We start from the raw sequence: 12,598 nt of genomic DNA on the forward strand, positions 1-12,598 counted from the left end.
TGCATTCTTTTCCAGGTTCCCAAGGCCCCACCCAGTTCCAGCCCCACCTCCATCCCTAGCCTTCCTACAATATAAAAAGGACTGGCCCCTGGAGGCTGGGGCCTTCTGCCATGTGTTCAGTCAATGTGCACGTAGGCAGTTGGTCACCCACAGCTGCAAATTTATTTTCTCTGAATAAATTCGGTCTGGCTATAAATTCGTACACTGTTTCCTCTCTATTCTGTGCCTCTTTCCCTAACACCCAGCCTGTGAGAAATTTGCCTCCACTTACCTAGAGTCTACTAGTTTGGGTCAAGCCAATGTAGGGTCACTGTTTTACGATAAATCAATATTTCCTGTCATGGGATACATATATTCTAATTAGAAGTTGACCACTTTGGAATACTTCCCAAGACTTATTAAAAGTTGTTAGGGAACAGGTGTTTGGTGTGGTGGTTAAGATGTCACTTAGGATGCTTGTGTTAGGAAAATGGCACAGTTTTATCTATGGTGCGATCTATATCCTGACACCATCCTAGGCTCTAGCCGTGCCATCATTGCTGGAAGCCAGGTGGCCACAAGGCCCAACCACCAGTGTCAAGCTCCACCTCCATCCTGATGGGATTCGCTGCTCCTACTTCCCTGCCCACCCTCTGGCAAAGTTTTAAAAGGATCTGTTCCTGAACTCTCTCGGCTCTCTCTCTACTTTTCTCATCTCTTCCCTCCTCGATCTCTCTGCTCTCCTCTCCTCTCCTCTCCCCCTCTCCTCTCTCTCTTTTCTCATCGCTAGTTCCTCTCGTCTCTCTCTCTTACACTCTCCTTCTCTCTCTTTTTCCTTCTTCGACCCTTCCCTCCAGCCTGCTGGGTTTCCCCAATAAACCCTTTCCCTTACTCCGGTGTTTGATGTGTTTTGTAATGATCTCAGAGCTTGCATCCCCTATCAGATTGCCTGGGTTCAAGTCCCAGCTCCATGCCAAATTCCAGCTTCCTGCTAATGCAAATCCTGGGAGATAGCTCTAGTACTTGGGTTCCTGCCACCCACATGGGAGACTTAAGATTTGAGTTCTGGGCTTTCAACTTTGGCCTGGTCCAGCCCTGGTTGGTTGTAGGCACTTGGGAAATGAACCAGCAAATGGAAAAATCTTTCTATAAAAAACTAAGGCAATGATTTCCTGTCTTCCTGGACCTGGGTCACTCATTCTGCCCTAAATAAGTTGCGTATTATTTTACAGAGTCTGTTATTTCTATCAACAAGTATTTTACCAATGAGCTCCTACCACGCTTCTGGAGTTTCCTACTCATTAATCTGTTACCTGATAAACTTGTAAAGAACACATACTTTACCCATCAACTCAAACCACATTATTGACATATGAATTTTTGTCACTCAGGTTTAAAAAGATTAAGGATAAAATGGTAAGTAAAGTAAACTTAATTCTCAATTTGTCAATTATTTTATCTTTTTTTTTTTTTTTTTTTTTTGGTATTCCTGTTACAAACTACATAATGTACTGTTGACTTGGTTAGATCATCACTCAAGACAGTATCTTGACTTTATTCTCATTCCTCTCAAAACTGCTAATTATTCACAAAATAGCCTTTAATCAGCTTTTCAGGTCTGATAAATTTTCTCTCAAATGAAAGAAGATACAGGTTTTCTACTGTGAATTTTTTTTAAAAAATTGGAATGAAAATGACATAATTCCTGCTTCTTTCCTCCCACCCTAAAAAGAAGACAGAACTTAAGGGGCTTTCCCATACAGAATCCTTCCCTTATTCTGTGAGGAGTACCCAAGCATATCATGGTACACCCCCAACATACATACATTTCAACACAGAGAAACCAGGAAATCAAGAGGGCAAAATAATTCTTTCACTTTCCTTTTTCTGTTGTTTAGGAAAAGACCACAGCAGGCAGCAGCACTGGGGTGCAGTGGGTTAGGCCACCTATCCAGAGGCTGGTACCCCTTATCTGAGCGCAGGCTCTGCTCAGTTTCCCATCCAGTTCCCTTGCCAATGCGTCTGGGAAAGCAGCAAACGATGGCCCACTGCTAGGGCCCCTGCCACCAATGTGGGGAACCTGGATGGAGTTTCTGGCTTCCATCTGTCGGTCAACCATTTGGGAAGTGAAAATCTCTCTTAGTCTGCCTTTCAATAAGTAAATAAATCTTTAAGAAGAAAGAAAAGGAAAGGGAGGGGGAGGAGGGCTACCAAGGAGGGGGAAGGGGTGATGGAGGAGGGAGGCGGGCGAGGGGACGAGGGAACAAAGCAGCCCAGCCCTTCCCTCGATAACAAAGAGAAGGAAGAGGTCCCTCAGGAACCTGAGTGGTGAGGCGTCGCCTCTCTCCCCTTTCACTTCCAGCTTTGTTCCTGTCTGAATCATACAGCCCACCAGCCAGCCTCCTTTAGCTAAAGGGGGCTGATGTTCAGAATCTTTCCGCTACAAAAGTCACTGCAAAAGCCTTCCGGGCCCGAAGAATCAGCATCAATGCATCAAAGCCTCCTCTAACCCGATAACCGACACATCAAAGCCTGGGATCCCCACCCCCACCATAACCACCATTCCTCGCTCTCCCTCGCTAGGGATGAGACTAAAGCCCAGGAAATCTATCCTTTTGGGCAAGTGAGAAGTAGCTGGGTTTCCTTCAGGCCCCTCCTCTCTACCATTGCTCCCCCAGCATCCGTCTACAACGACAAGCCACGACAGAAGCTTTCAACGCCCAAAGAGCCCAGCCCAAGCCACACACAAGATGGCAGCCACACACCTACCGAAGGGAACAGCTGCGCCACCACACCAGCGAAGCCGGCCTCCAAACTGCGGATAACCCGATTGGCCTAGCGCGAGAGCGCGAGACAAGCAGAGAGCGCTGGCGGCCAATCAGGAGACGGCGCGTCAGGCACCGCCCCGGAGTCTGAGGTACGCGCGCGGCGCCTCTGATGCGTGGGTTTAGCGGGGAGTGAATCCAATGGGCTCCCTGCCCTGTGGCTGGGGACCTTGGCGTTCGACTCCTCCCATTTAGCGAGCGCATTAAAAGGGCCTGTGCTTTAGGGGCTGCGCGCCGCTACTTACTTCCCGGCTGAGGCGAGGCGACGAGACACAGTTGTTGGGTTAGTAAATGGTGAAGTACTACTTTCCCGCCAGAGGGTACCTGCGGCCTTGGGGTTTCGGCGGCGTGGAGACAAAGTAGCCGAACCCGTCGGGGACTCCTAGCCTTGCCATCCCTCCCGGGAGAGCACCGCCCTCACCTCTGACTAGCAGCGAGCAGCCGAGCCCCCGCTGTGTGTGTGGCTCTCAGACGGTTCCTCCGGAGCCGTGGGAGGACGTGGGAACGCCGGGGAGCCCTCGACCCCAGCCCATGCAACCCTCCTTTTGCACCCAGGTGCAGTCCCGGGGTGCGGAGGGGCCCGCGAGAGCTCTGAATTCTCAGCCCTGCCCCCACCCCCGCCCCCGTTTCAGTCTCTTATCTTGCAGTGCACACCTTATTACAAGGTGGTGATTCCTGAGCCGCTGGCTTCTGACTGCAGGCTAAAATCCAGAAGCAGAACTTGAAGGTTTAACCACTCTTTCCACAGGTAAGGTTACGCCCGAACCTGAATATGTGAAATCACTCATCCAGGATCGCGGAGTTGAGGTTAGGTCCTCCGAGCGCCAGACTATAATAAGCACCTGCAGCCCAATAAGCCCTTAAGTGAAGGAAGTGGGTGTGCAGGCATCTTCGGCGTGCGGAAATGAGCAGGGAGCGCTGTGTGTGAGAGTGGGTGAGGCCCAGGAGAGCGGTTCGGTGCAGCGGTGAGAACATGGGCTCTGGAAATCTGGCTGCCCGGTTTCTTACCGTCCGTCATCTCGCTCTGACGTGCCTTAGTTCCATCAGAAACCTCGTTCACCTCACTTGGTTGCTGTGCGGATTCACTAAGGACACGGGAAGTATTTAGCAGCTGGCCTGACACGTGGTTTATTCTCAATAAACGTTCTCTCCTGTTACCAGAATTACAATAAGAAATGAGAGAGCCTGGCTGGGCTGTCTTACCCATTGCAGCCCATCGTCCTATATATAGGACGTCTCTAAGGACTTAAATTGAGCAATACCGTTAATGGTTACTTTGATATTATGTCGTTGAAATATGCGCAGAGTTGACAGCTTGGGACTTCCAGGGTTAGGGACCTGTTTTTACAAACAAAAGGGAACCATGTCTTGAAATGAAGCAGGCTGATTTTAATTAATTGTCTGCCAAATTAAAAAAATGAGAAGGGGGAAAAGTGAACAACTTTTCAAAGCCCTGTCACTCTGAAATATTAACGCTGGTTGTCTGGCTGATGAGATTGTGAATGATTTCAATTCTCGTTTATATACTGTATTTCCCAAGTTTTCTTTACTAAGCATGTTTTCATAAATTCAGTGATTTTCAAAATCTCCTTTTGTGTGTACACGAGACAGGTGAAAGCTTTTCAAAAATAAGGCTTTTAAGGAGTGCTTAGGTGAAAATCCAAGTTGATAGAACCTTTCTGAAAGGCAGTTTGGTGATATGTTGTCGATGGCTTTAAAATAGGCAATACTTTTCAAATTAAGCACACTTTTATATGCTGCTTTTACCAAGTTAGAGAAAGAGCATGATCCAGCTCCCTGAATGCCCCCTCACTCTGTCCCTCTGCCATGTGCCCCTGAGGACTTCGGGTCAGAGCCTTCTGGTTCTTTGTATGCTTACAAAGTAGAAACAGAAAGGGGTGCATTCTATAACTTTGCTTCACTTGACAGTGTTTTCCCAGTGTATACGTGTTATTTATAGCTCAGCATCTTACTTATGGGTCATTTATTTTACCTGCTGCAAACCATGATTGAACTATTCTGTTTATGTAAAATATTTCTGACTCTTCTATAGGTTTTTATATTTAATTATGTTATGTGCTTTTAGGGGAACCACCCCAGGTTGTTTCTAGTTTTTCACCTTACAAACAAACAAAAAAAAGGAGTTTTTGTGCTTTTATTGTGCCTGTGCTATTTCTCAAGGATATATATCTGAAAATGGAATTGCTTGGTTTTAAGTTGTAAACATTGTTAGTTTTAGCAGGTCTACTAAATTTGCCTTCACAGTTCAGTTTTCCCACACTCCAGATCAACACCAGGTATTCTGAATTTTCACCCATCTGATGGCTGAAAATGATTTGTAAATTGCCATTCTGTAACTTAAGGCTCAAATATTTATTAATGCTTATTCACCTATAATTTATATACATTTCTATAACTTTTTAAAAAATATACCTGTTTTGTCTTTTTTTATATAAACTTTTAATTTCAGAATAGCTTTAACTTTACAAAACAAAAGTTGTGTAGTACAAAGAGTTACAACCAACTTCCCCTATTATTAAAATCTTATATTAATATGATTATTGGGTCATCATTTTCTTAATAATTTGAGGAACTATGTGTCCTGGATACTATATATCTTGTTCAATTTTTTAAATCTCTTTGGTATCTATGGTTGTGCTCCATTTTTATTACTGTTGTTCCAATAAACAGGTCTTCAAAAAGCTAATGGAAGAGGTAATTTAAGGAAAAAGTTGCATGAATTCCAAATTTTTTTGCACTAAAATAAGATCTTTCAACTCTGTTTTTCCATGGCCTTTTTTTTTTTCTTTTGACAGGCAGAGTGGACAGAGAGACAGAGAGAAAGGTCTTCCTTTTCCATTGGTTCACCCTTAAATGGCCGCCACAGCCGGCACACTGCAGCCAGCGCACCGCGCTGATCCGAAGGCAGGAGCCAGGTGCTTCTCCTGGTCTCCCATGCAGGTGCAGGGCCCAAGTACTTGGGCCATCCTCCACTGCCTTTCCGGGCCACAGCAGAGAGCTGGCCTGGAAGAGGAGCAACCAGGACAGAATCTGGCGCTCTGACTGGGACTAGAACCCGGTGTGCCGGCGCCGCAGGCGGAGGATTAGCCTATTGAGCTAAGGCGGCGCCAGCCTTTTTTTTTCTTTTTAAAGATTTATTTATTTGTTTGAAAGGCAGAGTTAGAGGCAGAGTGAAGGAACCATCGGATGGTTCACTTGCCAAATGGCTGCAAGGGCCTCAGCTGAGCCAATCCAAAGCCAGGAGCTTCCTCTGGATTTCCCATGTGGGTGCAGGGGCCCAAGCACTTGGGCCATCTTCTGCTGCTTTCCTAGGCCATAGCAGAAAGCGGGATCGGAAATGAGCAGCCAGGACTTGAACCAGTGCCCATATGGGATGTTGGCACTGCAGGCAGTGGCTTTACCTGCTACACCACAGCGCCGGCCCCTACATGAACTTTTTTGAAGTGTTCTCCTATTATCAACATTTTCTCCCAGCTCTTTACTTGGCTTTTGACTTTTCTTTTTATTAGTTGTCCTACAAGTAGATTCTCAGTTCTTCCCAATCTTTAGGCCTCTTTTTATCTTACTGCACCTCTCTAAACTTCTAGTACACTGTTGAGTTAGAGTAGTGGTGGCACATTCTCTTCCTAATACAAATCCTTCCACTGTTTCACTTTGTAGTATGATGTTTGCTGCCAGGTTTTGGTAGATAGTCTGCATTAGATTAAGGAAATAGTCTTTTATTCCTATATTGCCTCAGGCCCTCCTTCCTACCCTGCCTCCCCAGAAGTATTCAATTGTTTCATTTTTCTATATCAGGACAATTTTCTTCCATTCATCTTTTAATATAGTAATTCACATTGATAAACTTTCCACTGCTAAACTTGTTGGTATTGCTGGATAAATCCTACTTTGATAATAAACCCTTAATCTTCTCCTGGAAAAGATTTTACGTCTATACCCAGAAATGATTTTGGCCTTGTTTTATGTCAGGGTTGCTGTCATTGTTGAGTAGCTTCCCATGTTTTTCCTGCTGTGGAACAGTTTGTGAATGATAGGATTCATCTCTTTAAAAGTTTTGTACAGTGCATCTATAAAACCTTACGTTTCTCGTATACTGGGAGTGAAGTGTGGCCTGCAGCCCTGATAAGATCTTTATAGTCCAAGTGGCTCACAGCTGGCCAGCTCCTCATGGTGGCAGCAGCGGCCAGGGTGCAGTGCAGAGGTGACTGACCTGAGCCGCGAGCTTGGCTGGCAGGCGCCAAGCCCTGGCCCGGCCTCCTCATGCCCACAGTCTCTGCGTCCCTGATGCTGTGCAGGCGCTGAGTCCGCCCCGGCTGGAATGACGGTGAAGAATTTCCTGGGCCAGAGCATGCTCCAAAGTTCCTGGGACCAAGTATTTGCTGCCTTTTGGCAGCGATACCTGAATCCCTGCGGCAAACATGTCTTGATGGAAGACAAAGTACACTCAGGAGGTGACCCCTGACCAGAAGCTCCTGTCGAGTCTACTCCTGACCAAGACTAACAGATTGCCCTGCGGGGCAGAGCAACTGTTTATTGCCAGTGTTGCTCACTTGTGTGCATCCTGGAGGACTCTGTTGTGGACCCACAGAACCAGGCCCTCCCCAGTGCTGTCACTACACCCCAGACAGTGCACCCGCCCTCTCTGCCCTCTCCCCATTGTACTTTTTTTTTTTATTAAAAATCAACTTCCAGGCCTCTCTACTATCTGGGTGGGGGTTTAGGGGTGGGTGTCAGGACTGCTTATGTCTGCTTGGGCAGCTGTTAGCAGAGATGCAGGGGTAGGTGGCAATTGGCCCAGGGTCACAGACCAGAGCGTGTGCAAGTGAAGGGGTAACCTGATAGACTGGGAGCTCCATAAGGCCAGGGCTCAGTTTTGTCTTATGATGTGTCCCAGCCACCCGGAACAATATCTGCCCACAACAGACACTCAATAAATATTTGTTGAATTAAAAAATCTTTTTTAAGTTTAAATTTCTTTTTGTATTTATTTATCTACTTGAGATTTTACTTCTTTAACCTGTTTGTTTATATTTTTCTGAAATTTTTTTTCAGTTTATCTGTGCTTTCAAATTCATTGATTTAAATTGCTTGAACCTTAAAATGTTTAAAAATCTCTTCAACATGGCCGGAGCCGTAGCTTAACAGGCTAATCCTCCACCTTGCGGCGCCAGCACACCGGGTTCTAGTCCCGGTTAGGGCGCCGGATTCTGTCCCAGTTGCCCCTCTTCCGGGCCAGCTCTCTGCTATGGCCTGGGAAGGCAGTGGAGGATGGCCCAAGTGTTTGGGCCCTGCACCTGCATGGGAGACCAGGAGAAGCACCTGGCTCCTGGCTTCGGATCAGCAAGATGCGCCGGCCACGGTGGCCATTGGAGGGTGAACCAACAGCAAAAAGGAAGACCTTTCTCTCTCTCTCACTATCACTCTGCCTGTCTAAATAAATTAAAAAAAAAAAAAAATCTCTTCAACAGCTATAGATATATCTTCCTTGTGTTATTTAATTTGTTGATCTTTTCCTGGCTCCAGTAATTTCAGTTTTCTAACAAACTATCCATTGAAGGCCGGGTTATTTCTCTGAGTGGCAGAATCCTTCAGGTTTTGATGTGTGTCATTTCAAGTGATCTCTATTTCTAAATATTTTTAAATTTCTACTTTGATTTCCTCTGTAACCCCAAATTTTTTAGAAATTTATTCATTAAACTTCCAATGGTAGTTTGCATAGGGAGTTAACTCATTAATGTTGTTTGTTTTGATTTTTTGCTATATTCAGCGACTTTGATCTAAGAACATTGTTTTGGAATTTGTCTTTTGATCTGTTACCCAGTTTGGTTACTTTTCATTGTTGTTTCCCCTGAAAAAATATTTTTTGGAGTACAGAATTTTATACATTTGTTAAAATACAGCTTGTTAATTTATTTGTGATTTTAATCTCCTACATTTTGATTTTTTGCCTATTTGTAAGTCAATTTCTAAGACACCTTTGTTACTTTTCCCCCAAAATTTTCAACTTGTGCCTTATTTCTTTCAAGCTTGTTTATATATTTCAGAGTGATATTATTTGTACATAGAAGTTCATAGATTTCAGGGTGAATTGTTTTGTCAAGTGTAAAATATTTCTCTTTTGGTTTTCATATTAAATTTCTGGTTAATGTTTCTTTTTTTTTAAGATTTATGTATTTATTTGAATGTCAGAATTACAGAGAGAGAACAAGAGACAGGGAGAGATCTTCCATTCACTGGTTCACTTCCCAAATGGCCACAGTGGCCAGGGCTGGACCAAGTGGAAGCCAGGAGCTTCATCTAGGTCTCTCATGTGGGTGCAGGGGCCAAAGGACTTGGGCCATACTCCAATGCCTTTCCAGGCGCATTAGCAGGGAGCTGGCTTGGCAGTGGAACATCTGGGGCTCAAACCAGCACCCATATGGGATGCTGGCACTTCCACAGTGCCAGCCCACCCTTATGTTTCTTATATTTATTAATGTGTCTTTTTTTTCACACTCCTTCATTTTAACCTTTCTTTAACCTTGTGATGTGGTTGAATCTCATTTTAAAATGTCATTGGCGCATTTTGCTTAATCCAATCTGAGAGTCTGTCCTTTAGGTAAGAGTTGACACATCCACCATTACTGTAATTCATTACATGCTTGGTCTCATTTTTGTCATCTGATTTACCATGCTTCTCTGTGTATCTTATTTTTCAGTTTCTTTTTAATTGAGGTTAACTCCAAAATTTCTTTGTTCTGTTTGCTCTCAGTATATTACCTTTATATTTTCAATACAGTTCTTTAATTTATTTCTAAATTTAATCAGTATTGGTATCTCCTGAAGAATCTAGCATGCTTCTACTTTACTTTGTCTCATCTCAAGACATTGCCTTCCAGTCTTCCTCCACAAGAGACCATCTCTCATGGTGATTCCTTCTCTAACATTTTTGTTTTGTTACTGAAATCCTTGTTTAGTCCACATTAATTTAGCATTAATGTGTTTTTATCTGCTAACTGTTGCTTTTTATGACTCAGTGCTTTTGTTCTAGCTTCATTTTTCTTCATGAAGTACTTCCTTATTTCTTTCAGAGTCTGTGTGCCTCTAACTGGTGATTTTTCAAAGTTAGATGTCATTTCAAGGATGAGGTTTCCTGCATTAGCTCTTTGAGGATATTAAATACAACATTTGTTTTAAAATTATCGTTTGGGTACTCTCTTGACTTCTGCTCTTGAACAGATGTCCACCAGTTTAGGGACTTCCTAGGGCACTTGCATGGTGCAGCCTTCAGATGCTTGAGGACTCTGGGCTGTGCAGTTTATCCTGCCAGCCCTCTTGCTGTTGTGATTGCAGTTAACATCACTTCTGCAGCTTCTCATCTGTTTCCTTCCCCCAGAGAAGCCTCACAGGCTTGGCCCACAGGGAGTTCCCTTTTTTATTTTCAGCATGACTACATTTTGTTTTTAAATTTTATGACTACATACTTGTAAAGATATTTTAATATGTCTGTGAATTTAGTGTGGAAGTGGCAGAAGAATTTCCCATGTGTTAACATTTTGATAATGAAAATTTTTGGTCCATTCCACCTCTGACTATATATGCTAAGAAAATAATCAGATATTACACGTAAAGTATAATTAATTATTCCAGCATATATGCTAAAAATAGTAATTTAAAAATAATGTAAATGTCTAATTACAGGGGTTTATTTACATTAATTCAAAATGTATTAAAATTTATCCTTAATGTATATTAATATATGGATTTAAATTTTGTGTTATTTATTTCTATTTTATTTGAAAGGCAGAGAGAGAAAGATCTTCCACTTGCTGGTTCAGTCCCCAAATGTCCCCAACAGCCAGGGCTGGGCTAGGTAGAAGCCAGGTGCCCAGAACTCAGTCTGGGTCTCCCACCTGGATGATAGGGACCCAAGTACTTGAGCCTTCACCTGCTTCCTCCAATGGTGTGCGTTAACAGGAGGCTGGATTGAAAGTAGAGGAGCCAGGACTTGAATCAGACACTACAGTACAAGATGCAGGTGTCCCAAGCAGTAGATTAGCCATTGTGTCAAATGCCCACTCATGTATGGGTTTTTTTTTTTTTAAAGATTTATTAACTTTTAAAATTCAGAGTTACACAGAGAGAAAAGGAGAGGCAGAGAGAGAGAGAGGTCTTCCATCCACTGGTTCACTCCCCAGTTGGCTGTAATGTCTGGAGCTGGGCCAATCCGGAGCTAGGAGCTTCCGCCAAGACTCTCACACAGGTGCAGGGGCCCAAGGACTTGGGCCATCTTTCACTGCTTTTCCAGGCCATAGCAGAGCTAGATCGGAAGTGGAGCAGCCAGGTCTCGAACTGGCGCCCATATGGGATGCCAGCACTGCAGGCGGGGGCTTTACCTGCTAGTTCATAGCACTGGCCCCGTGTATGGATTATTAACCAAAGTACATTATATAACCACTTAATCATATAAAAATATTAATGATGGGGAAAGTGCAAAATATGTCATTAATGAAAAGTAATTAAAATTATACGAAAATCTTAAGTTTTAAGAAGTCAAAAAATTAATAGTAATAATTGCTAATATTTATTGAATATTTTTTGTATGTGTGATATTACTCTAAGTGATTAAGTCTTATTCTCACAACCACCTGTGAAGTATTTAACATTAATATCTCCATTTTGAAAGGTTTGTTTTTTTAAGATTTATTTGTTTATTTGAAAATGTTAAAGGGAAAGATCTTTCATCCACTGATTCACTCCTCAGTTGACCTCAACAGCTGGGGCTGGGCTAGGTGGAAGGTAGGAGCGAGGAGCTTCTTTCGAGTTTTCCATGTGGGTAGCAAAAGCCCAGACACCTGGGCCTTCTTCCACTGCTTTTCCAGTAGGGAGCTGGATTGGAAGTGGAGCAGCCAAGACAAAAACTGGTGCCCATATGGGATGCTGGCGTTGTAGGTGGTGGTTTTACCCACAACACCAGCCCCTACAAAATTCTAACTATTTATAAGATGAGGATACTTTAATTGCTAATTTAAAGTATCAATCTGTTAATAAATGTGTTCTAAATATGGTTGATAGCATTACAGGAGATTCTTAATTTCTTTGTAATTTTCCTATTTTTGATATTTTATGCATTTTTTCCAGTTAACATGCATTTTTGTAATGGTTGAGACTATGTGTAAAAGATAGAGCTATTATAATATCTTTTTTTCCTTATATGTTCTTTATAAATATACAACATTTTTTATTTTCCTTACAGACGATTTCATGCATTTGTGGACCCAAAGATGGAGCTGGTTTTTATTTTTAAAAAGAAACTGTCAGTTCTCTGATGCTACTATAAATATTAGCTTGATGAAGATGTGTGGATTTGTCTTTTGATTGGATTAGTGGTCATTTTGGAACTTTTCTGCAGCCATAGATTCTATTTGATAATTCAAGTATCAAAGAATATTAGATTTAAGATGTTTTAATGAAAGATTTTGTCTGAGGACTTTAGATTTGGTAAAGACCACAGTTGGATTCCAGTTATATTCTCCAATCAAATTGATTTATATCATTCAGTCCTTTGCGAAACCTAAGTTTGAAGAATTTATAGACGGCGCCAGAAGATGGGAGAAAAAAATGGTAGGTTGAAGAATATGTCATTAAACTTTAGTATTTTAGAGAATCCCCTTTTATTGGGGTTTCTCATGATTATACTGGAGTTATGGATTCCGGGGAGTGAGATCACAGAGGTGAAGTGCCATTTCCATCACATCATATCAAGAGTACATGTTATCAAATGATTCCTC

The 12,598-nt window shown here is 42.9% G+C and overlaps 2 protein-coding genes across 8 annotated transcripts in view; one reads left to right on the forward strand and one right to left on the reverse strand.

The window, feature by feature from the left end:
* The window catches only part of CAB39L (calcium binding protein 39 like), a 122,856-nt gene extending 120,013 nt beyond the window's left edge, over window positions 1-2,843 (reverse strand). For both annotated transcript variants that reach the window (XM_062194224.1, XM_062194223.1), the window contains exon 1: window positions 2,749-2,843. The gene's annotated coding sequence lies outside the window, so the exon portion shown is untranslated. The remainder of the gene's footprint in view (window positions 1-2,748) is intronic.
* A 108-nt stretch (window positions 2,844-2,951) lies between these two features.
* SETDB2 (SET domain bifurcated histone lysine methyltransferase 2) overlaps window positions 2,952-12,598 on the forward strand; it is a 97,396-nt gene continuing 87,749 nt past the window's right edge. For 2 of the 6 annotated variants that reach the window (XM_062194215.1, XM_062194218.1), the window contains exons 1-2: window positions 2,952-3,552; window positions 12,064-12,431. In XM_062194215.1, coding sequence (XP_062050199.1) covers window positions 12,416-12,431 — 16 coding nt within the window. In that variant the 5' untranslated portion in view covers window positions 2,952-3,552; window positions 12,064-12,415. The remainder of the gene's footprint in view (window positions 3,553-12,063; window positions 12,432-12,598) is intronic. The other 4 variants (XM_062194216.1, XM_062194219.1, XM_062194221.1 and 1 more) reach the window with 4 other exon arrangements.

This window comes from Lepus europaeus, chromosome 6, assembly GCF_033115175.1.
Source record: "Lepus europaeus isolate LE1 chromosome 6, mLepTim1.pri, whole genome shotgun sequence".
Taxonomy (NCBI): Eukaryota; Metazoa; Chordata; class Mammalia; order Lagomorpha; family Leporidae; genus Lepus; species Lepus europaeus.